Raw genomic sequence first — 24,148 nt, 5'->3', positions numbered from 1 at the left:
AGTACACTTATATTTCCGCCCATTAACCCAGCTCACCTCCTGAGGCTGGCTGCTGTGTTTCATGCCTGTGACTCATGGTGAGGCTGCCCTCCCGTGTCCACTCCTCTCTGCCTCACACATCTGTGTGTTTCAGTTCCCTCTGTGAGGGCTCCATCTCTCTCTGCGGAATATGACTCGTTTCTGTCATTAATCTGGATTTTATTTCTAACCATGCTGCGGGTCGTTGTTGAGTCCGCAAGTGGGATCCCCAAAAAGAAACTTGGAAACCCAGATCCAATAGCTGGGGTTGTGTTCAGAGGTGAGAGGGTTCACTGATTGTTACTTTGACTTTGTTTTTTTAATCTAGGGACACTGCTGCATGCTCTGTTAACTCTGCTCAGTCAGACTGATCATGCACATAGTGTTTCAGTTTCTAAATAACGTTTTTAAGCAGTTTACAGTTTTCATCTCTTCTCAGAGCTTATTGAATATTTTGACAGTGATTCATAAAGACTAAAAACCGAGAGTACATCCTTATAAGGTCAGAGTACCCCTCTGTCCCCAGAGGAGTTTTATGGCTTCATGGCTTGTCCTTTATTTTTTATTTACTAATGAAATGCCTTACTGCATTAAGGCTTTCTCAGTTTTAGCACATTGTAAAATCTTGATTTGGTAATTTTTTGTTGGAAGAAGCTCGTCTGTGTCCAAAATATGTGTTTAATATAGTAGCACGAGGCTTTCTCCAATAAATCTGGTTAACCTTCATTGTGCTCACAGGTGAAAAGAAGAAAACCAAAGCAATTGACAATGAACTGAATCCTGTTTGGAATGAAGTAAGTGGGGAATTAAAATTAACTGTTAAATATATGTGGATATGTATATTTTGGAAATGAGAGCTGCTGTTGCCTCAGTTAAAACTATTGTATGTTGGTGATTGATTGTAAATGTCTTTGTAATTACAGGTGCTTGAATTTGATCTGAAAGGCTCTCCCTTGGATGCATCTTCATTCATCAACGTGGTTGTAAAGGACTATGAAACAATCGGCAAAGACAAGTAGGTCAATGAAGGCATCAGACAGGTGTCAAAGTAACTGCGTCACAATCCCCTCTGCCTAGTGTAACACAACTCAGTGAAGACCACTTCCTGTGTAGGCAGTATCACCTCTCACCCTCTCACAAACCCACCCCATGTTTCACTAAGTAGGACAGGTAATGACCTCAGATGTTAACCTTTTTAAAAGTTGTGAGTATAATCTGTTCAAGTGCTTGTTTCATGGCAGTAACAACTACACGGTAAAACAGTTATTATGATCTCTTCCAAAGTAGAAGAATAGCATATTTTAACTTCACTGAGCTGTTTATACAGGACTCAGTGTGACCGTGTTAAGACTTGCAGAGCCAGGAAAGACGGTGCTTTGTCTCCGTCACAATAGCACTCCAACTCCTACTGGGAATGCTGCCTTAAAAGGAAAGAAAATTCACTACTTTTTAACCTTTCCTTTTAGACTCACACCTGTTTTTTATTACTCTGCTTAATTTTCTATTGTTAATCTGTTTGTTCGGCTCAAGCAAGCATATTCTACCGAGGTCTTGCTGCAGTGCAGGCAAGAAAGGTAGAACAAATAATAACATTTCCACTGAGTCACTCCAGTGACTGATAGTGTGTAATATAAATTATTCTGAGGGAAGCACAAGGGCTTGCGTGAGGGTGGAGGGGTGTCTGCCTCAGCCACGAATGCACTCAGATTTTTTTCCATGATCACCGCCTGCAACACATGAGGAGGGTGAATAAGAGAGCTTGCGCTGGCTTGTCATTGGCACATCTGTGATGACTACTAGCAGCTTAGAGTGTAATGTTTTGCAAAATGAACTTTAGACATAGTATAAAGCTGATTATGGAGGACTCCTGTCCTGTGCTTGCTTTAACATGCAGGCGACAGAAATCTCACCCACATCTGTAATCTACAGTAGGGAAATATATAAAGGAATGTGACTCAGAGAGCCTAATTTTTCTGTGGTGCTATCAAGATAAGACATCTAAAGCAGCTCGACAGGCAGTGCAGACTGCTCAGTTTGTTTGGCAAATATTTTGCCTTACTCCCAAATTAGCTTTGTTTGAAAATGATAAGTAACTACTGGAAAATATATCCGTATGCCAGGAAAACCATCCCCTGTGGTTAAGAAGTCAGTTCCTTTTCTTTCATTGGATCAGTTTTTACAGTTCTGTTTCGTTTCGTAGGAGAGTTATGTAAACAGACATTAATCTACTGTATATAAACCAGACCTTGCATGTGGCCTCTGCAATGGTAGAGACAGTTAAATGTCAAACCAGATTTCCTCTCTGTCTTAATCTCCATAGCTGACCTCGCTTTCCGAGGACAACCAAAGTTTTTTAGGGTCTGTGCAATGTTAGATTATGGCACAGCTGTTGAGAAAAACAGAGAAGAAGCATAATCATGAATATGACTTTGCCGGCTCTCATGTTGCTTACTTAACACTGCCTTTTCGCCCGCCCTCTTGGCTCTGTTATTTGTCCACTCTTTAAGTGGGTACAGAGCAGCCAGCACATGCCTGTGGTAGATGATAATTGTTTCCATCTTTCTGCTTTTTCTTTGCCTTCGTCGTCTCTAGGGCTGGCCTGTGTAACCAGCTGGTCCTTGTCACACAGCAAAGTCCCATTCGTTCTCTTGAGGGATGGTACAGATGCTCCCAAATTACTCTTTTGCCAAAGTTAGCTAGGCAGAGCTGATGTTTTTCACTAGGAAAACATTTTGGATTCAGTGTGACATAATACATAATCCACCTATAACCACAATTAAGGAATTAATTCAAATTGTGATGGACCCAAAAAATAAAAGCCCAATCTCTTGCAGTCCAATGTGGTTATTAATCACTGTTGCCACATGACTTCTGTTTGGTAGAAAAAACAATATTGTAGGTGTTGTTGCCTGGTTTGTCATTATATGTGAAGAAGTGAAACTGGGAAGTAGAAACCGTCAACCATCCACAGCGACGAGTAATTACAGCTCCAAACACTGTGTCCAAGTCCCTCATGGTAATTTCACAAGTTCGTCACAGTTTGTGGAACTAAAGCATCGTCCTTATTGTTTCAGTGGTTCCTCCCACTGCAGTGATTCAGTTGCTGATGTATCTATGATTGTCTCACCAAAGGATTATGTATGTGATTGCTTCTCAGGTTCATTGGCTCTGCAAAAATCTCTCTGAGAGACTTGTCCAGTGGTCAACTGAGGTCGCTCCCATCCAAGAACGTACCCTTGCTCAGTGAGAAACAACAGGCTGTTGGGGTGAATACTTTAAGTCAATAACAGATTCATTGCACCAATATATGTAACCGACATGCTTGTTATCTGTTAAGGTCTGCAGGAAGTAGTGGGATTTACTCACTCTTATGAGATACAATTGATATTAGACACAAGACAGTATAATGCTCATGGAGAAACATTAACTTTTTTCAGGCTACAATTAATTTGATCATTGGATATGAGCCACCTGCCAACGCTACTCCAAACCTTAATGATCAGCCTGATGGAGACATGTCTTATGCAGATGCTGGTAAGCACACTGTTGACACCAACACCAACACCAACACGCTGGATTATGTTTTTCCATGTAATGTAAATGTAATTCCATGTAATTTGTCATCTGCACACCTGAAATGTGACAGAAAGAAAGACATACAAGCACCTGGCTAAGTACTCAAAACTGCTTCAGTGGTAGTTCCCACCATCAAAATTGGTCTCCATGAACATATTTTGCCATGATGACACAGACAGACTCACCAGCTAATGCTTTTGCGGTTGGTTAAAAAAAAGTCTGCCATATTGTTCGGAGCTTAACAGAAACATCACACACTGGGTGTAGGTTTTTCTCGAGTGAGAGTGTGTTTGCTGTCTGTTTTTGATGGATACAAATCGAGCTGAGAAAACATTACAAAGTGTGCAGCAATTCAGAGAACGTTGTAAATACTGTGGTTTTGCACCGCAGGAGGCGATGAAGACACTGATGAGGTGGAGGGAGATGTGGATGGAGGAGGACAGGGTGGAGGTCCCGGAGCTCCCACTTCACCAAACCAGCCTGGGAGGGCCGGCCACAAGGCAGTCCGTCTCAGCCGTAAAAGGCACAGAGCGCTGGCCAATAAGCCTCAGGACTTCCAGGTATTGTCTGAGTTTTGATTTCTCTGTTCCTGAATAATATAGAAGACAGTTCTTTTTGTTGATCACATGAATGACAAATGCACACTGAAGGCTGAGCCAGCTGAGAGATAATGAATTTATCCCTACTAGATAGAGGGGGTTAGAGATTTGCTAATGTGAACATCCCTGCATTGGTTTTGCATCAGTGCAAACAATTTCACACCCATGATTTTCTTTAGGAACATATTTCTGTTCCTGTGTCTGTACTGAATACGTTGGTAATTGTCAACACAAATACATCAACCTTATCAAAAAGCAGCCACATAAATTGTCTCGCTGTTTGTTCAGCTGCCTCACTTTTACTCGCAATTTCCAGATTCGTGTTCGTGTCATCGAGGGCCGCCAGCTGCCTGGCAACAACATCAAGCCGGTGGTTAAGGTGAACGTATGCGGACAGACCCACAGGACGAGAATTAGAAGGGGAAATAACCCATTCTTTGACGAGGTAATGCGTCCATCACCACAACAAAAATCCCTCAAATTACTTTAGCACACTTTTGCCTTGTATAGTGCTTGTCTATTTAACATCTTCTAACATCATCTTCACTCTTTGCCACTAAATCCCCATTAGCTTTAACAACCCTCTGGGGTATTTATCTCTTCTCTGCAGCGGTGATTTCACACTGGAGCCTGACGGCAGTGTCTTCGGTTTTCTTTTGCATCTAATTCCTCTCTTATACATCTTCGCTTGCCTCAGTTATTTCCAAAGCATAAACATCTCAGCTTATTAAACTGTAAGTCCTAAATGTTTGCCACAAGTATGTCTGACATCAAAATGTTTGTGTGTACAGTGACAAGAGAATCACATATTAATTTATGACTTGTTTCTGATCCCCAGATGTTTTTCTACAATGTTAACATGCTCCCCTCAGAGCTGTTTGATGAGACTGTTAGTCTCCGGGTGCGTTGACAACTCTTTTTTAATCTATTTCTCTATTGTGTTTTTTTTTTTAAATAAAAGAATTATGTGCTTTTAAAATTGGGGTTCTACATCTGCTGAGGGTGTGACGCTGTGTTTGTCTTGACAGGTTTATGACTCTTTCTCCGTCAGATCTGACAGTCTAATGGGAGAGTTCAAGGTAGTGCTTTTAAGTCCTCATCTCTGCTTTATTTGTTTCAGAATTTTGACCTGTAGGGATTAATCACTCACTAGGAGGGACTCGGTGTAGCAGAAATGTGGCTTTTATTACCAGCAGGTTGACAGATTTCAAAAATGTTCAAAGATTTTTTGTTTTCTTGCTCCTCTAGCTCGATGTCAGCTACATCTACGATGAACCAGGTCAGTGTTAGCTATAAAATGACAGAAAATTGTGAAAGATTGCAGTGTTTCTCAAAGCCAAAGATGACCTCATCTAATGTATTAATTCATCCAAAAGTCAAAGATATTCAGTTTATATAATACATAAAATATGTATATAATATTTCAACTTCCATTTAATGGTGCTGTAATTAGAGAATTCTTCTTTGAAATCGACTAAGAAAATAGTTGGTGAATGATTTAAATGTTGACAACAAATTGATTAATTGTTGCAGCTGTAGTCCATGTAAAATGCATACTAAAAATAAAGATATGTTTGTATATATCATACAAAATTGTACCTTGTCCAGGTCATGCCATAATGAGGAAGTGGCTCCTCCTGAGTGATCCGGATGACTCCAGCTCAGGGGCCAGAGGATACCTGAAAGTCAGCATATTTGTTGTGGGCACTGGGGACGAGCAACCGGTGAGTGTACCTTCTTACTTGCCATCAAATGTCTTTCTACTAGACACAGATTACAGCTCAGTATCGAAAAAGACCATTACAAACTCTCTATGATATCTGGATCCAGAGTGAGAGGAGAGAGATAAGTGAGGAGCAGGACGACATAGAAAGCAATCTTCTGCTGCCAGCCGGTGTCACAATGCGATCGGCCACACTCAGCCTCAAAGTATACCGTGCCGAGGATATACCACAGAGTAAGTGACCCATAAATTCCTGTAATTATTGTAGTTTGATGCGGTGAACTCCTCTTGAACAAACCCTGTATTTATAATCTACTTTGCATTGCAGTGGATGATGCCTTTGTTCAGACGGTGAAACAGGTCTTTGGAGGCGATGGCGATAAGAAGAACTTGGTGGATCCATATGTGGAAGTCAGCTTTGCTGGCAAGAAGGTATTCATGTTTAAGTAAAAGGAACATTTTTAATGCTCTTATTCACAATATTGTCTTTATGCATTGGTATTTTCTTTATTTTAGCTGTGCACCAAAATCATTGAGAAAAACGCAAATCCAGAGTGGAATCAACTCATCAATCTGCAAGTCAAGGTATGAAAGATATATATAACAGTAAGATGATTGAGATTCAAATGTAACCTTCAGCACAAATGAACACATGCGTCTGTCTGCCTCTGTAGTTCCCGTCCATGTGTGAACGCGTCAAGTTGACTTTGTATGACTGGTAAGAGCTAAAATTCTCTCGCACACAGCTGCACATGTGACAGTCACGTCACAAACAATGTTTGACGTGCCACTTTACTCTTGGCAGGGATCGTCTAACTAGGGATGACGCCATAGGAACAACTTTTTTAAATCTGAGCCAGATGTCTTCCTCTGGTGGAGAGGTTGAAGGTGATTATGTTATTTATATTTTTGTGATGATCGTTTTGACTCAATGTTTTAAAATCTTGATATTGCAACATGACATTTAACGTGTTATGTGTTTTTTTTCTAATGGAAACAGATGCACGGGCTGAAGGTTCCAACTCAGTATCTGAATGTACGTAAGAAATGCTCATCTGCTTGTGGATGTTTTACCATCACAGCTAAAAACTTCTGATTTTAACCTTTTATAGTTTGAGGTCAGATTGGACTATAATATTTATAAATACACACACAATGGTTAAGCTCATGCTACATAGTAGATATTTAGATTTATTTTACCACTACAATCAAAATAATGCCTTGAAACTATCCAGGTTATTAAACAGCGTCTGTGTGTGTGTTGCAGTGAGCACCGCAGCATCAGAGATTGGTTTTCTCCCAGCTTTTGGGCCTTGCTATGTTAACCTGTATGGTAGCCCAAGAGAATTTACTGGCCTGCCCGATCCGTATGAGGACCTCAACTTTGGAAAGGTGAGACTACCCTTTCAGCCCAGTGCTGAGGGCTCAGTATGTATGGACACATGACTCTGTCTACATGAGGTATCTGCATTTGGTCCGTTTCAGGGTGAAGGGGTCGCCTACAGGGGGAGGGTCCTTGTTGAACTGTCCACTCAGCTGGATGGAAAGGTTGATAAGAATGTGGACGACATCTCCAGTGATGGCATCCTGGTGGCACAGGTATACACTCAGTCACTGTAAATACTGCTATCTCCTTATCTATTTGATTTATATAACAACCCTTAAGACACATAGCCCAAGGTTATAGATCTGTAAGTTGTCTTGTATTGCTTGATTACTTGACAGTGTGATGACATTGTGTGTCCCGACAGAAAACACTACAGTAGTTAAAGAGTAATCTGGGTCAGACACCTGTAACTGACAAAGAAAGGGTTAAACCTTTAACTTCACCACTAACACGGCCACATCCTTTTTAATGCAGAAATACCAGCGGAGGAGGAAGTTCTCTCTGTGTGCTGTGTTCCACTGTGCATGCATGCTCCAAGAGCCAGGAGAGCCAATCCAGTTTGAGGTCAGCATCGGTAACTATGGTAACAAGCTGGACTCGACCTGCAAACCCCTGTCGTCCACCACCCAGTACAGCTTTGCTGTGTTTGATGGTACGAAAGTCTGCAAGAAATCTGAAGATGACTTCACAACTTCATGCCATTTTATAATCTAGGGTGTTTTAACTTCCTTTCCTGGCACATGACCTTGTTTTCAGGATTTGATATATTTTTTTAAGTTGTGTACTTACATTATTCTGGATGTTTTCAACAGTGTTCAAACCCAGATAAATCTGGAATTTTGTTCAAGTTAAAGATGCATTTCATTCGGTCGCCTGTAGCTATAACTCCCAGGAGAGACTCGGAGAGTGAGGAAGGAAGCTGGCAAATTAAACTAAACACAATGCAAATATAACTCTAAAACATTACCTCATGCCTGAGTCATGTAGATAGATTTTCATTGGCAATGGTGGTTGCTTAATAATGATGACAACAGCTCCCATGATCCCAGGCTATTTATTTCTTTTGTCTGTTTTGTTGACCCCAGCAACATTAATACTTACTGTTTAATGGTAGTTTTGTTGAAAATCATATTAAATGAATACCATTAAACCTCTACTTTAACAGTAAACACTTGACAGTACTTAGCAAAACTGTTTACCATGCTGTAAGTCGGTGTTTAAAAAGGGTCATGTTGAAGCCACAGAGAATGAGCACCACACTGTCAGCCAATGTTAGTATGTGGTCTACTCTGCAACTTGTAATTAAAATGACTGGGTATATTTATTTTGTACTGCACAGGTAATCACTACTATTACCTGCCCTGGGCTGACACCAAGCCTGTAGTGACTCTCACTTCATACTGGGAGGACATAAGCCACCGTCTGGACTCTGTCAACGTTCTCCTCTTCATCGCTGAGAGGCTGGTGAGTAACACCAGTCACAGTGGCACAGTGGAACAGTGGAACAGTGTATTCCCAAATACTGTACATGTCTACACAGGTAGTTCTGCTGAGTAATGTCCTTGTATATGTCTTTGTGATTTATTAAAGGAGTCTCACCTCACCTCTTTGAAAACAGCCATCTTAGCCAAAGTTCCTGAGACACGTCTGGTGGAGATTTGGCTCAAACTCATCAACCACATGATTGAAGACCTTAACAGGTAAGACATGACCAGACAGATCCTCCACTGGATCTCTGTGCTGTATGATGTAATGCTATGATCATGTCATTAGGATAACTGTAGTGTGGGTAGTTTTTAGGTCAAATACATTTGCAAGTGTTTGATTGGGTTGAATTCTGTTTTTTTTTGTTTTTACATTGTGTTCAAATTTCAAACCAACATTACTTTAAACGACACGTTTCGACAGTTTCCAGCTTCCAGAACTGGAGGGCCAACCCAATGTGACTGCTCTGGATCTCCAGATGAAAACCCTGCGTGATGCTGCCGTGAATGGTATCACACAGATGGCCATTCGCATGAAAGAGGAGGCCACAGATGTCAAGGCTACTGTGGGTGACATTGAAGATTGGTTGGACAGAATCAAGCAGCTGGCAGAAGAGGTTAGGACAAATAAAACTAGTCTGCTCTGTACTATAAATCTTGCAAAAATATAATGTTAAGTAGCTCAAAAAGATGTCAATGAAACATTATAATGTAACTGACATGCTGTGTGTCTCCATCAGCCTCAGAACAGCATGCCAGATGTGATCATCTGGATGTTAAGAGGAGAGAAGCGGGTGGCTTTTGCTCGAGTTCCAGCAAATGAGATCCTGTACTCCAACTTCAGCGAACAGGCACGTGGCAAACACTGTGGACGGACCCAGACCATCTTCATGCAGGTTCAAAACTATTCAACATCCAATAACACATCCTTTTTAAAAATGTTATTTTGTCATTAAGTTGAGTTCTCATGCACATCATCTTTGTTTTTCAGTACCCCATGGACAAAAACAAAGGTGTGAAGATCCCTGTTCAGCTGCGGGTCAACATGTGGCTCGGTCTCTCTGCTCATGAGAAGAAGTTCAACAGCTTCTCAGAGGGAAACTTCAGTGTGTATGCTGAAATGGTACAGTAGCTTCGCTAACATTAATCTGATTTCAGCTGTGTTGTATCTGATTTGTCTGAAATATTGCTCTCAAACACACCTGCTGGTCTCCTAACTATTCATAACATTAAACAACATCAAGAAGTGAAAGTGCTTGACTTGACTGGCTTTCTTTGTGCAGTATGAGAATCAGGCCCATGTGCTTGGGAAGTGGGGAACCACAGGCCTGGTTGGTCGCCACAAGTTCTCAGACGTGACTGGAAAGGTGAAACTCAAACAAGAGCGCTTCCTGCCGCCACGTGGGTGGGAATGGGATGGAGACTGGTTTGTTGACCCTGAGCGATGGTAAGTTTAAGATACTCACACACACTCACACAGTGGTTCGTGATTCATGGCTTGTCCAGTCTCAAGTACAAACATCCTGTTATCACCATGCAGTTGGGCATGCTCCAGAATCCTGTTCATATTTCAGCTTCATCCTCTCTTAATTGGCAGCAATAATAAATCAGTGCTTGTACCAGCCACAGCACAGAACAGTGATACGAACACAATTACAGGATATACAAAGGAATTTCGATGTTTTGGTTTAAGGAGGTCTACCTCCCTCGTGAGGGCCTCCTACCTCTTAAGTGCTTAGATTCTCCCACAGGGGCTCTTGTAAATAATTTTAGCTCGTCTTTCGAAGCTGTTCCGCTCTGTTTATCAAGGTCCCACATAGTTGCTGTCTGAGTCACAAAGCTTCTCATCAACCATTTGCTGGTGTTTTCTGCAGCCTGTTGACAGAAGCTGATGCGGGCCACACAGAGTTCACAGATGAGGTTTTTCAGAATGAAACACGTTTCATCGGTGGGGAGTGGAAGCCCGCTGCAGAGCCCTACACAGACGTGGTAAGAAGGACTGTTCTCAACCACACACACGCACACGCACACGCACACACACACACACACACACACACACACACACACACACACACACACACACACACACTTATATGTTAAAAATGTAGAAGATAACAGGACAAAAGCCTGTCTATTCATGTTAGGTTCCAATGTTATCAGTGTCTCCTGTGCTATTATGTACATAAGACAGGTGGGTTGCTTTGTGGTTGCACTGATGAAAATAAACATATGGCCTTTTATGGATGTCACCCAGTCTTTTTTAGTATGTGTAGTTTCCATTAGGGAAACTAATGGTTATGACATTTTGGGTACCTGATCTGAAAAGGCCAGATTAACTTGAAGCTGCTGTTCTCAGTATTTTTATGAATTAAATAACTATGTGTAATATGGAATGGGTCGCTTCAATCTTATTCCAGATGTTTTCAGATAAAAATCTCATAAACCTACTGTACATTACCTGCCCAGAAACAAAAGTCTGATAGACTACGTTAGCTGCTGGACGTAGTTGAGCATGTATCATTTAAAACTTCAGATATTTCCCTTTGGAGTTGGTTGAGAGCAAAACAGAACTAAAAGGAGCGTGAACTTTGGACTTCATCAGGCCCCAAGTAGCCAAAAAAAGAAAACTGTTGTAAAACTGTAGTAAAACAATTTTTTATGGCAAGATGCTGAAATTGAATTGAGGACTCTCACAGCCTAAGAAGAAACCTGCTCTGTAATCTGGTCCACAGATGCCAGCAGAATAAAAAAATAAGAATAACAATAAAAAAAGTTCCTTGTAGTAGCTTTAATGCATTACAATTATTAATAGGAGTATATATATTGAAAGAACTCATTGCATTTGTGAAGCTGTAATCAGCCAATATTTTTTATGCATTTACAAGAATATTTCCTTTTATTGAATATTAATCAATCATTTTTTGTTATCAAAAATTTTAGATTTGAAGTTTTGAACCACTTGATACTTCAGATATACAGCTATGAACCACATAAATGAATGACAGAGTGTCTCTGTTGTGTAGAATGGAGAAAAGACTCAAAGCCCAGGAGAGTTTGACTGTCCGCCTGGATGGGCCTGGGAGGATGAGTGGAGCTTTGACATCAACAGGGCTGTAGATGAGAGAGGTAACGTGAAACTAAAATATGTGATCAAATCAAAATGCACTATATATTTTTTTAAATACTCCGAGTCTAACTTTGTCTGTGTGTTTGCCCACAATACTAGGTTGGGAATACGGAATCACCATTCCTCCTGATGATAAACCCAAATCCTGGGTTGCAGCGGAGAAAATGTACCATATACATCGCAGGAAGAGACTTGTCAGACCACGGAAGAAGATATCTGATAAATCGGCAACTATTGAGGTGAGGAAGAGGTAGAGGTAGATGCGAAAAGGAAAAGATTTGGGGGAGAAGTTACTGTATGAGTGTAGTTTCTCATTCTTTTCTTGTTTCTTCTGCAGAGGCGAGAATCAGGGGAAGGCTGGGAGTACTCCTCTCTGATTGGCTGGAAGTTCCACAGGAAGGAGCGCACCTCTGACACGTTCCGCCGCCGCCGCTGGAGAAGAAAGATGGTCCCCTCAGACCGCATCGGGGCCTCTGCCATCTTCAGACTGGAAGGGGCATTAGTGAGTCTAACAAAAGTCCCCTGAGAAATATTTGTTAAATGTGTTGCATTCTTAAATTTCCCCTGACGAGGCAGTTGTCATGGCAACAACAGTTACTTTATGCCATCTGAGTCATATCCTCTCATTATTCTCCTGCATGTGCATGTTCCTGTCAGATGTTGGCAAAGTAACTCAGGAAGTGTATTTTAGTTCTGCATTGTTGCCCTCAAATTTTCTTCACTTTATCCCATATGATTGCTGTGTTGTGATCTTCACCCTGCTTTTTGTTAACAGGGGGTTGATGTGGACGAGAAGACCAGTAAAAAAGACGCAGCCAAAGTATTTGGTGCCAACACACCCACCGTTTCCTGCCACTTTAGCAGTAAGTAGTCCAATCAGATAAAGCTGACTCCCGGTCAGTCACCATTCTTCAAAAGTCCTGACCGGACCTTCTTGAAGATAACCCTAAACCATGGACAATTACATGCCTAATTAGGAGGTGTATTGTGAGATTACATCGTTTTTGGTTATCTCCCTTCAGGGTCTTACATTTACCATCTGCGAGTGTACGTGTATCAGGCGAGGAATCTCTGTGCCATGGATAAAGACAGCTTCTCAGGTAAAAGTTAATCAAAAACTTGTGTCTCAGAATAACCAGAAAAAGTGCAAGCCTAAACAAAGAGAAATACATGACATCTACCCAGGATTACAAGTTAAAAATTACACTAAAAATCACATGTTGACATTAAAATAATACCCTGGTCCATTCCAGATCCCTACGTCCATGTATCATTTCTCCATGTGAGCAAGACCACAGAAATCATAAGAACAACCCTGAACCCCACGTGGGATCAGACTCTCATCTTTGAGGACATTGAAATCTATGGAGACCCGCAAACTATTGCCCAGAACCCTCCTGATGTAGTGTTGGAGCTGTATGACAGTGATCAAGTTGTACGTATATTTTATCCAAAAATGCAGCTATGGTTCATGGAGTATGTAGTCAGGTTTTACTACATGTCTGTATTTTATTTACAAGGGTAAAGATGAGCCCATGGGTTGCTGTACATGCCCCGTAGTAGTGAAACTGAACCCCAGTGTGGCTGTCAGCCCGAAGCTGCTGTGGTTCCCAGTCACCAAAAAAGGCCGCAGCGCTGGAGAGGTACTGCTGGCTGCAGAGCTCCTTCTGAAGGACAAGGTAAAGAAGACACTAAAGGAAGTAAACATACTGTGTCTTAACTTCATGAAACCGTGCTAAAGAGGTGGCGCTGTGTTCTGCCCTTCAGGTGAACGATGGAGATCTGCCACTGGTGCCTCCTCGGCGAGGAGAGAAGCTCTACATGGTTCCACAGGGAATCAGGCCTGTAGTGCAGCTCACTGCGATTGAGGTACACCATCAGTCCTTCCTGCTGCTTTGCCAGCAGTTATAAATTCCCTTCACAAACATAACATGATCAGACAAGACCAGCCCAACCCTGACATTTCGGCTGTTTTTGCATTTATTATCTGAAACGCCCTTCCTTCCTTTCACTTATCTGCTACCACCATGTTAGTCCATTCAGATACCCATACTTTAAAACAGTGTCTTAAACTGCATTTCGACTGCAGGAACTTCCCAATGGACTAGGGACCTTTGAAGAACCATAGTTTCCACCACAGGGACCAAGGTCTATATTAAGCTCCAGGAACATTATTTTACACCCCAGAAAGTCCTTACTGGGGTGTAGTACGTTCGAAAAGAACAGCAACTTTGGGGTGGGGCTTGAAGCACTGGACATTTCTGATTGGCCAAGGAAATGTGGGAAGTCCAGGTTTCGTTGTTGTGTAGTCATACGCTTGAAAACAGACGTCACTATTTCATACATCATCATCATCATCGACTAATTTGCTGAATTTTCACAGGTCATTGGACCATGGTGGAAACACAGACAATGGGCTGAAGAAGCCTTTTATTTCCCTGAAAAGTAGTGCCTGGGACTAAAAGTTCCGGACACACTGGGTGGTAACGTGACTTCAGTGTATTTATTTGATTCCAGGTCTTGACTTGGGGCTTGAGGAACATGAAGACCTACCAGTTGGCCACAGTTTCCTCCCCCAGTTTGATCGTGGAATGTGGCGGTGAGATTGTGCAAACTGCCGTAATCAGGAACTTCAAAAAGAACCCCAACTTTCCTGGATCAGTTCTGCTTCTCAAAGTGGTACTATCTCTCAAAATTTCAAGACTAAATATTCAGACACCTTTAAGTGTTTGATTTCTATATTGTCCATACTTTCTTACATGGCCTGTTCTTTGGTTTCTCACCCAGCTTCTGCCCAAAGAGGAGATGTACACCCCTCCCATTGTGCTGAAGATCATCGACCACCGACCATTCGGTAGGAAACCCGTCGTGGGTCAGTGCACCATCGACTGTCTTGAGGAGTTCCGCTGTGACCCGTATCGCATCAACAATGAAGTCTGCATGTCTGCTAGAGGTATTTACACACATGCATAGATACATACACACTCGGCTACACACAGTAGAGACTTATTTCGTTCCTATTTCTGTTGTCTTTGCAGTGGCAATGATAGCTGCTGCCCAGGGAGATGTTGTCATAGACATCGATGACAGACCCATTGTGAAAACAGAGGTAAATAATGATGCAGTCACAAAATGTGTGTGACAATATTTTTCACATCTATTCATTTGTATTGATGTGTTTTTTGTTTTCTTCCCACTTTGCAGCTTCAAGCTGAAAAGGTGAGATTTTCTCCTTTCACAGATTATCCAATGACAGCAACTCTAAAAATACTAAATTTGGCATTATTTTCCATTGTGTAGGAGGAGGAAGCAGTGGACTGGTGGAGTAAGTTCTATGCCTCTGTTGGAGAGCAGGAGAAGTGTGGGCCTTACCTGAAAAAGGGTTACGACAAATTACAGGTGGGAACATGTCATCGCACGTTGCCAAAACACAAGAACTGATTTCATCTGTGTTGTGTTATGGGTTGGTTTTACAAGCTACAGCTAACTACAGGGTCGGGACCAGACAGTGCAATGTATAGATAAGAGTGTACAATAATCCAAAACAAGGATAAGAATTTTTCTCATATGAGACCAGTCAAACATGAGGAAGTTCTTAGAATGAAAAACAGCAAAACAAATGTGGGAGTTATGTGAAAACTTAAAGTATAGTTAGGTTGAAATGATAAGAAAAGTTTGAAATTTGTAATTCTATCTGTGATGGGGTTGTGGTATTGTGTTATGTGGTTTTCAGGTGTATGACAGTGAACTCGAAGAGATTGCAGAGTTCCAGGGTCTCACTGATTTCTGCAGCACTTTCAAACTTCAGCGAGGAAAGACCGAAGATGAGGAAGATGATCCCTCTGTGGTGGGAGAGTTCAAGGTAGAGAAATCAGTTTTTGAGGAAGTGTCGTCATCCTATTACCTGAACTATTGTAACATGAACAATCACTGCTGTTGCTTTTGCACAGCCTTTGTCTGCCCTCTGGTGGACAATTTCTGAATTTCAATTACAGTCAATCAATTAATTTGTGGGCTACAAAATAGCACAGGATAAACTGTAGCTCTTGCAATATTGGTTCAGGGAAGATCAAAACTATGCTATTGCTGTGGTGGCATAAACACAGTGTATGCACAGTATTATGTATAGAGCTGTCAGCGTGTTCGTTGATTTGCATAGAAGAATTCTATAGCCGAATTGTTCCTTAGTACAAGTATTTATTTAGCATCAGGACACCAAAATGTTACATGTACATGGACCCCTTTTATTCAGCCAATCGCAGTCTGCAAGCAGTTAGCTGCAACCAACTTCCCAAAAGAGAGTGCCTTACTTAGAATTTAGACAAAGTTATATAGTATGTGTTCCTATCTAATTGGTCCAAAAACTGTTGGGGAGCGGCCCTGGTTTAAACTTGGCTCTCCCTTGTTGGTGCACAGGCTGGTCCCAGCCTCTTGGCACTTAGCTGCTCCAACCGTCTTCAGCCAGCATCCTAAAGGGGAGGAAAACCTAAACCCTAGACTCCTCCTTCAATATTCAATTGTACCAACTCAGCGATGTGAGACCTCTATCTTACAGTATGCCTCACATGACTAACTGCATACTGAACTTTAGGGGGTTTGACTTTTGACCCTGATGATGTCTTGTCCCTCTGTTTTCAACCAGCTGATAATCAGAGTAGCCCTCTGTTCTACGGATCCTGTTTCAATCAACTGATAATCAGAGGTGGCCTTCTGCTCTATGGATCTATAGAAACTACAGTGATTAGTTTATAATACAACTGACAGGTCACAGTATACAGATTACAAATACAAAGACATTTTATTCTAACAGAGCCTGCAGATTGGTATCTCTGTGGAGCTATAGTTTGCTGTAGTATGTGGTCCTTTTGAAGCTGAAATCCACAAGCAAATTTAATGTTTAAAAGCCTACACCAAGCATATTCTCAAGAATGATATAGAGCAGTTTCAGGTTTTGACTTGGATCATGTAAGTTAAAGATACGTTTCAACTTTGGGTTGATATAAAGTTGCACTTTAGTGTGGACATGTAGACACAACATCAGTCAATTCAATTTAAAATCATAAACTGGTGGGGGGCAAGGGAAATGAAGGGTAAAACTTGTACGTCCGGAATGAAGCGATCCAGTACTTCTTCATGTGTTGGACACGTGATCAGATATTTTTCGGTTTATTTGAGTCAGGTAGAATGAAAATCTACAATCTAGTGTTAAATTAGTGATAAGGTCTTAAGTTCTTCTCTGAATGTAATTGTCTTTTCAATGCTATGTGACTTACGGTGCTTTACTCTTTGGTGATATTAAGGGCTCATTCAAGATATACCCATTGCCTGATGACCCAGGGGTGCCATCCCCACCCCGCCAGTTCAGAGAGCTTCCTGAGAGTGGACCGCAGGAGTGTCTGGTCAGGATTTATGTGGTGCGCGGTATCGACCTGCAGCCTAAAGATACAAATGGCATGGTGAGTTTTGTATGAAGCTACAACTGAACAACCACCCTGGTTTAATATATAAATATAACATAATATGATAAGATTTTTTTTTTTAATGATTGAAGCTCCTGAAGTTAAGATAATTTTTGTTTTTATATAGTGTGACCCATACATTAAGATTGCACTGGGGAGGAAATCACTGGATGACAGAGAGAACTACAAACCAAACACCCTTAATCCAGAGTTTGGGAGGTGAGACAGCAATGTGTGCAGCTCACTGAACTTTTTGTTATTTTTTTAATTTCATTCACTCATTCAATATTATTTTTAACATAAAGGAAAAACAAATACATTATATGCTGTCCTCCATTTTTGTCCAGGATGTTTGAGCTGTCTTGCTTCTTGCCTCAAGACAAGGACCTGAAGATTGCTGTGTATGACTATGACTTACTGAGCAGAGATGAGAAAGTGGGTGAGACCATCATCGATTTGGAGAACAGACTCCTGTCTCGTTTCAGGTCCTGCTGTGGCCTGCCACAGACTTACTGTGTGTAAGTATGCCCACTTTGTGTACACAGTAGACACATATGCAAAGGAGGCCAAGGACCTCTTCTTTAATGTGTTTACCTTTATGAAGTCAAACCTACAAAGCTACATTTTTCTTTCAGTTCAGGCATCAATAAGTGGAGGGACCAGCTGAAGCCCACTCAGATCCTTGAGCGCGTGGCTAAGGTGAGGGGCGTCCCTCCTGCACGCATAGAGGGAGACGGCAGCTCACTGACCTTTATGGGAAAACAATACGACCTGCAAGATTTTGGTATTGCCATTTTCAAATGCTCAATTATCATATTTTTATGTGTATTGTAACTTAAATATAATATCGCAATGACAATGTCTTGTTTTTATTCGCCTTGTCTGCTATTTTATAACCATTTATCAGTACCTTATGCTATGCTATGCTATGCTCATTGTTTTTTGTTCTAATTTTGGCTGTTTGCATATCTTTGATATTAATATGCATCTTCTGCAGCATAATATTCTTTCATCCTTGACTTTTATGATGTGTCATGCCCTTTGCAGAGACGAACACTGTAATCCACCCACACTTGGGCCCGGCCAGAGAGAGGCTGGCCTTGCATGTCCTCAGAAGCCAGGGCTTGGTACCAGAGCACGTGGAGACCAGAACCCTGTGCAGCTCCCACCAACCCAACCTGTCCCAGGTTAAGACAACAGCAGTGACACTGAATTCTTTTTGTGTAGAAGTGATAAAGTATGAACTTAATGCTCTGTGAAATTAACCTTTTAATTTTGATGAAGGTTCTCAGTCTTCCAGGTCGCTTGGAAAGTGCTATATTGTAGGCATCTGGACTCGTTTCAGTTTCTTGAAGATGCTGAAACGGTGAAACGTCTTCAAGAAACTGAAACAAGCCCAGTTGCCTATGATATAGCACTTACTTTAACCTTTTAATGTTGTTGTGTTAAAGATTTTACTTAAAAGTTATCCTTTCCACAAATGCAGGGAAAAATTCAAATGTGGGTCGACGTTTTCCCCAAGAGCCTTGGTTTGCCAGGGCCTCCATGTGATATCACTCCACGCAAAGCCAAGAAGTAAGAGGCACTCGATAATATAATATTTTGTCATAATGCATTTAGGGATAAAACATAATGATATTTTTAAAACAGGTACTTCTTGAGAGCCATCGTCTGGAACACAACTGATGTCACTCTGGATGAAACCAGCATCACTGGAGAAAACATGAGTGACATCTATGTGAAAGGGTACGTTACTTGTCTTTTAATTGAATCCCTTATTTATTTTACTTTAATTTGCATTTTTCTACCCATGGAACTTGCTAATAGCTAATCTGTATTCAACATGTTTCCTAGATGGATGCCAGGTATGGAGGACCAGAAGCAGAAGACAGATGTCCACTACAGATCCCTGGATGGTGATGGAAATTTCAACTGGAGGTTCATCTTCGGGTTCGACTACCTGCCTGCAGAACAGCTGTGTGTTGTCTCGAGAAAAGTGAGTGAGATCATAGTCCAGGAACAAAGCATCACATGATTGATATTCATAACTAAGTCATTTTTGCAATTTTTTAATGGCAGCAAAGATCTAAATACAGTTCCTGCCTTCTTACAGGAACACTTTTGGAACCTTGACAAAACTGAATTCAGGACTCCTCCTAAACTGATCGTCCAGATATGGGACAATGACAAGTTCTCACTGGATGACTACTTAGGTAAAAACAGCATTGTTTTATTATAGCATGATAAATATACTGGTAGGCTAGGGCTACTATTTAAATATAATGATCATTACTTTCTCTCATTATCTATGTTGCAGGTTCAGTTGAATTGGACCTACTCAATCTGATCCCTCCTGCTAAGAGCCCAGAAAAGTGCAACCTCAAGATGTTGCCAGGGATGACAAGCTCTGCTTCTTCCAAAAGACCACAGCCCAACTCACTCTTCTCCCAGAAGTCTGTCCGAGGCTGGTGGCCATGTGCAATCGAGCAGGATGGGAAACATGTCATTGGTGTATGTTTCTCCACAGCACAGTCCTTACTTCATTTTTTTGTTTGTTTTCTGGTTACTGTTTAAGACTGTGTTCAAAATTTCACAGGGAAAAGTAGAGATGACACTGGAAATAGTGGAGGAGAAGGAGATGGATGAGAGACCTGCTGGGAAAGGCAGAGACGAGCCAAACATGAATCCCAAACTGGATCAACCCAAGTAAGGAATCTTAGTCCTTAAAACTAAATTATTTTGTAGTACTATGAATTTCTTAATGTGAGTTAACATTATGTGAATGTGTCTGTCCTTCACTACTTGACAGCCGCCCTGACACGTCATTCTTCTGGTTTACAAACCCTTGCAAGACCATGAAGTTCATAGTTTGGCGCAGGTTCAAGTGGATTTTCATTTTATCGATTATCCTTCTGCTGGTGATCTTGTTCCTGGGGATCCTGTTCTACTCCTTACCGGTAAGATTGCTTGGTTTGGTGATCATTGATTTGGATATTTCTTAAACTACCACAAATTGTTTTTCACAGTGTTTTGTGATCTGAGTGAATTGTAATGTCTATTCCATATCCACAGAACTACATCTCAATGAAGATCGTGAAGCCCTTCTCCTAAGGAGCAATGCAGAGACGCTGTCTGCAGAATCTACAGTCATCTTCACTGTTACTTTACTCAGAAATACACAAGAACTTCCTCTGCTGATGCCAAAGCAGACTGATATCCAGCATTATCCTTTCACATAAACAGATCTGTCTGTTTTGATTTTTTGCACTCTCAGTATTATACTTGATATGTAGTAAATGATCTTTTTTATGTTCAAATTTAGAAAACAAACCAAGAATGTCTAGAATGATATGTTTTAATAAACCTTGTTTTAAGCAAATTGTTCATATTTTGTTATATTTTGCACACATCTGGGTGAACTATATAAAGAAAGCATTAACATAAGAAAATTCAATCTTATTACCAACGTGTAAGTTAGCAATATCAAAACTAAGTATTCCTTTTGTCCATTTTAGGTTGTTTACATGTAAAGTAGACCTATTGAAGTGGCAGCCCTTTAATAACCTCATTTCAGCCCTTCGATCATTTTGTTTGTAGGATAAGTCCATTCATTAGGTATGTACAAATAATAATCTAATAATCTAAAAAATAATCTCATTTCATTAAAAAATGTTAAACCAGGCTGTTTAAGCAGAGAGAATTTACAAGACTCAAACTGACAACCTACTCAGATTAAAAAGGTGTATTGTTTTCCCCCCCTCTATTTGTGTATATATGTTTCATTTTCAGTTGTGAAAACTAATAAACAAAGTGGAGAAAAAACATAAAAAGTTGTTTTAAACGATGAATTACATTCTGAGTTTTAAAGGTCAGACATAATTGAGTCTGACCCCTTGGCATCACTTTTTTTTCAAACTTGGTCCCTCTATAAAAGAAGTTGCAAGGGCCTGATGTAAAGTGTCAAATCTACAGCTTTTTTTTTTTTTTTTTTAAATTGTCATACAAAAATCCAAACAGGCACCACATATTACAACTCAGTTATGTGACTGCAAGAAAGAGAAGCCTGAATAGTAATTATAAATAAACATATAAAACAATATGATTTAAACTAAGTCCAAAAGAAAATAAAGTGTCCTGTTAAATTGTCGGGACTACTAATATACGTATAAATGCTGAACATATTGTTATATTCTGTATATGGCTATTGCTCTTTGGTTGTTTTCTCCACTCAGGGCCGGCCCTGGGCATAGGCAGTATAGGCGAATGCTAAGGGCGCCGTCATCCACGGGGGGCGCCGCAAACGGGGGAGAAAAAATAATAATAATAATAATAATATTTTTTACCAGCGCTATTACTTATATTATTTCGAAATATAAGCCCACAGTAACATAACTTCATAGCAAAGCCTATTAAATATTGGAGAGGCCTTTCTTCTGGGTTCCTGGCTCATTGCACTGTACCTGCCCTCTGCCCTCGCCTGCCCTCGCCTCTCGACCCCGCCCCCCTCAGAGGCGAGCTACCTGAATCCGACCCGACCAAGAGAGAAACCATTCGGCGCCCAGGGAAGGAAAAGAAGGAAAGCAGAGGAAGAAACACGTGAAAAAGAAAGAGGTACAGTAACGTCAATGTGATGAAGTGAATGAATATAATAGTTTAATGATCGTAGTTACCGTTGTTGGAGCAGAGTGTTAGCTTGCTAGCTTACTTCAGACGATAGTAGCATTGTTTAATAATCAGTAAATAGCTGAGTTGACGTAAGTTAATGTTACTGCACCTTAAATTCATCAGGGACATTTGGAAAGTTAACGTCAGGCCTGTTCAGGTGTTATTTTAACCTGTTGGCTCTGTTTCCCTGCTTGTATGTCAGTTAAAATGCTGTTAGTTTTCCATCCACTTTATAAGTAATAGGGCAGTTGTAAGACTTTGGTTTATTGTGTCACAGTTTGTGTTTGTTAAAGTTTACATCAGTGTTAAAGTGCAGTTAAAGTGTATTACTGTTAATACTCCATAGCTTTCCCATATCATTCATAGGCTACATATATATATATATAGCTATAAGTTTCACTGCACTTTACTTTAGTGTATATTAGTCTTATGTATAGCACACACCAAGCATCTGTTTTTTATTCAAATGTAACATCCAGTGGCAGGGCTGCCCCTGGCCAAACTGGGGCCCTAAGCAGAATTTTATTTACAAAATGACTGTATCACGAAATGCCATTTAGGTTTACAACCTTTATTAGTAGGAACAAATCAAATGAACAGCCTCTTTCAACAATGGAACAAGCCTTTCTTAATTTATCTTATCTTATCTAATCTTATATGACTGTTATGAATTAAATTCACCAAGAGATGGCGACATTTTACCTCCATAAAAATAGCCCAAAACTTCTATTGATAGCATAGATTGATAGGCTATAAACCTGAGCCAACATACGACCACCAACTGGTCAATTAACCACTCCTTTTTTAACAGAGGTAAATGTATATGCAGTTAATAAGACATTCAATAAATGATAATCAGGGCTGCTGGAAAATGTAATCTCCAGTCCACATCTAGACAGAATTATCCTCTCTTCTGTCTCATGATTAGAAGGCTAGCAGCTGGGGTGTTTAAGCCACAAAGTTTTTCTTTTTTATTTCTACAACATACCCACCTTCAAGTGAAGCACGAGCCTCCTCTTGTTTTGACTTTTTCTTTCTTTTGCTTTCTCCCGATTCATATTGCCGTTTAGCGGCCATCTCTCCACCTGCATCCAACTGCCTGTTGGCGCATCTGACCGCTAATTGGTCAGATGCTGCGTGCTGTCAATCATTGCGGCAACGCGTGCGGTGTCAGATTACTCGTCTTTTTTTTTCTCTCCTGTCTCGGGCTGACTTGGTGCTCTACGCGTGCCTCACTGCAGCGATGCGAATCCATTGCGCATTTGCAGAGAATGCGTCCCCTTGCGCAAAATGGGGCCCCGCATGGATCGTGGGGCCCTACGCACAGCGCGTGTTCTGCGTGTAGGGAGGGGCGGCGCTGTCCAGTGGTCACATATACTTCTCTTCTCTCTTCAGATGCACTTTTAAAATATTTCACCACCACCGCCAGTGACACAGCATCAGGTGCTCCTGTCCTCTACCTCAGCACACCAGAGTGACACAGCATCAGGACTAAAGGCTGCACCAATAGACCCTGCTGACTGGCCTTCTCTTCTAACTGACAAAGTAAGAAAGGAGTTAGTTCACAGAGGACCATTTCAAATAAAAAACAGTTACACATTTCCCAAAAACAAAGATGGGAGAAAGTGTCCACATGACTTTTTTTTACCAGAGTCTTAGTCAGTGGGGAATAAATCAAAAGAAGCTGGCTGATGTACTCAAAAAAGAATGATAGCTTTCACTGCTTCTGCTGAAAAAGGTTTCCTCCCAAAGAATACAGACTGTTTTTATTTTGTATGTAAATAGAATATTCTTTAATATGTTTGTGCAATACCTTATTTATGTTATATTTTTAATTTATCACTTGATTCTTTCTTCAGTTTTTATTTGGTGTGATATTTTTGACTTAAAAGAAATACAATCTTGAATACATACATGTAGTTTCTGTGTGAGTGTATGAAAATTGATTGTCAAATTGACTGCGATGCAAGGGGGCGCCAGCCACAATCTTGCCTAGGGCACCAAATTGGTCAGGGCCGGCACTCCACTGTTTAGTCAAGTCATGGTTATGCCCCCCTTGGTTATGCCTCTTTAACGGTTGCACGACAGTAAACTCCTTTTCGACCCAGTT

At 40.9% G+C, this 24,148-nt stretch overlaps 1 protein-coding gene across 1 annotated transcript; it reads left to right on the top strand.

Annotated features, from left to right (window-relative positions):
• Positions 1-156: 156 nt before the first annotated feature.
• Positions 157-20,752, top strand: myofl (myoferlin like). Its single transcript, XM_073481508.1, has 54 exons — positions 157-298; positions 757-812; positions 942-1,033; positions 3,176-3,284; positions 3,456-3,552; positions 3,985-4,154; positions 4,510-4,638; positions 5,032-5,094; positions 5,222-5,272; positions 5,442-5,472; positions 5,802-5,917; positions 6,024-6,150; positions 6,245-6,348; positions 6,433-6,501; positions 6,591-6,634; positions 6,722-6,804; positions 6,917-6,952; positions 7,184-7,308; positions 7,402-7,515; positions 7,778-7,955; positions 8,643-8,767; positions 8,894-9,003; positions 9,212-9,404; positions 9,528-9,683; positions 9,779-9,910; positions 10,071-10,234; positions 10,662-10,776; positions 11,811-11,913; positions 12,014-12,153; positions 12,252-12,416; positions 12,690-12,777; positions 12,937-13,014; positions 13,168-13,349; positions 13,435-13,593; positions 13,682-13,783; positions 14,432-14,593; positions 14,702-14,867; positions 14,953-15,023; positions 15,119-15,133; positions 15,215-15,313; positions 15,648-15,776; positions 17,215-17,370; positions 17,501-17,592; positions 17,721-17,891; positions 18,009-18,157; positions 18,421-18,560; positions 18,860-18,948; positions 19,024-19,119; positions 19,228-19,369; positions 19,487-19,586; positions 19,691-19,884; positions 19,970-20,079; positions 20,183-20,330; positions 20,446-20,752. The coding sequence occupies exons 1-54, from the start codon at positions 211-213 to the stop codon at positions 20,482-20,484; spliced, it is 6,162 nt and encodes a 2,053-aa protein (XP_073337609.1). The 5' UTR covers positions 157-210; the 3' UTR covers positions 20,485-20,752.
• The last annotated feature ends 3,396 nt before the right edge of the window (positions 20,753-24,148 follow it).

Source organism: Pagrus major, chromosome 15 (assembly GCF_040436345.1).
Source record: "Pagrus major chromosome 15, Pma_NU_1.0".
Classification (NCBI taxonomy): Eukaryota; Metazoa; Chordata; class Actinopteri; order Spariformes; family Sparidae; genus Pagrus; species Pagrus major.
The sequence above is the reverse complement of the archived record's forward strand: the minus strand, read 5'-3'. Positions and strand labels throughout refer to the sequence as shown.

What these genes read in the sequence shown, in the direction of transcription:
- myofl (XM_073481508.1), top strand. Translation starts at nt 211, where the DNA reads ATGCTGCGGGTCGTTGTTGAGTCCGCAAGTGGGATCCCCAAAAAGAAA. An exon ending in CTCTGGTGGAGAGGTTGAAG is followed by an intron (nt 6,805 to 6,916) that starts GTGATTATGTTA and finishes TAATGGAAACAG; the next exon opens with ATGCACGGGCTGAAGGTTCC. An exon ending in CAGGGCTGTAGATGAGAGAG is followed by an intron (nt 11,914 to 12,013) that starts GTAACGTGAAAC and finishes CCACAATACTAG; the next exon opens with GTTGGGAATACGGAATCACC.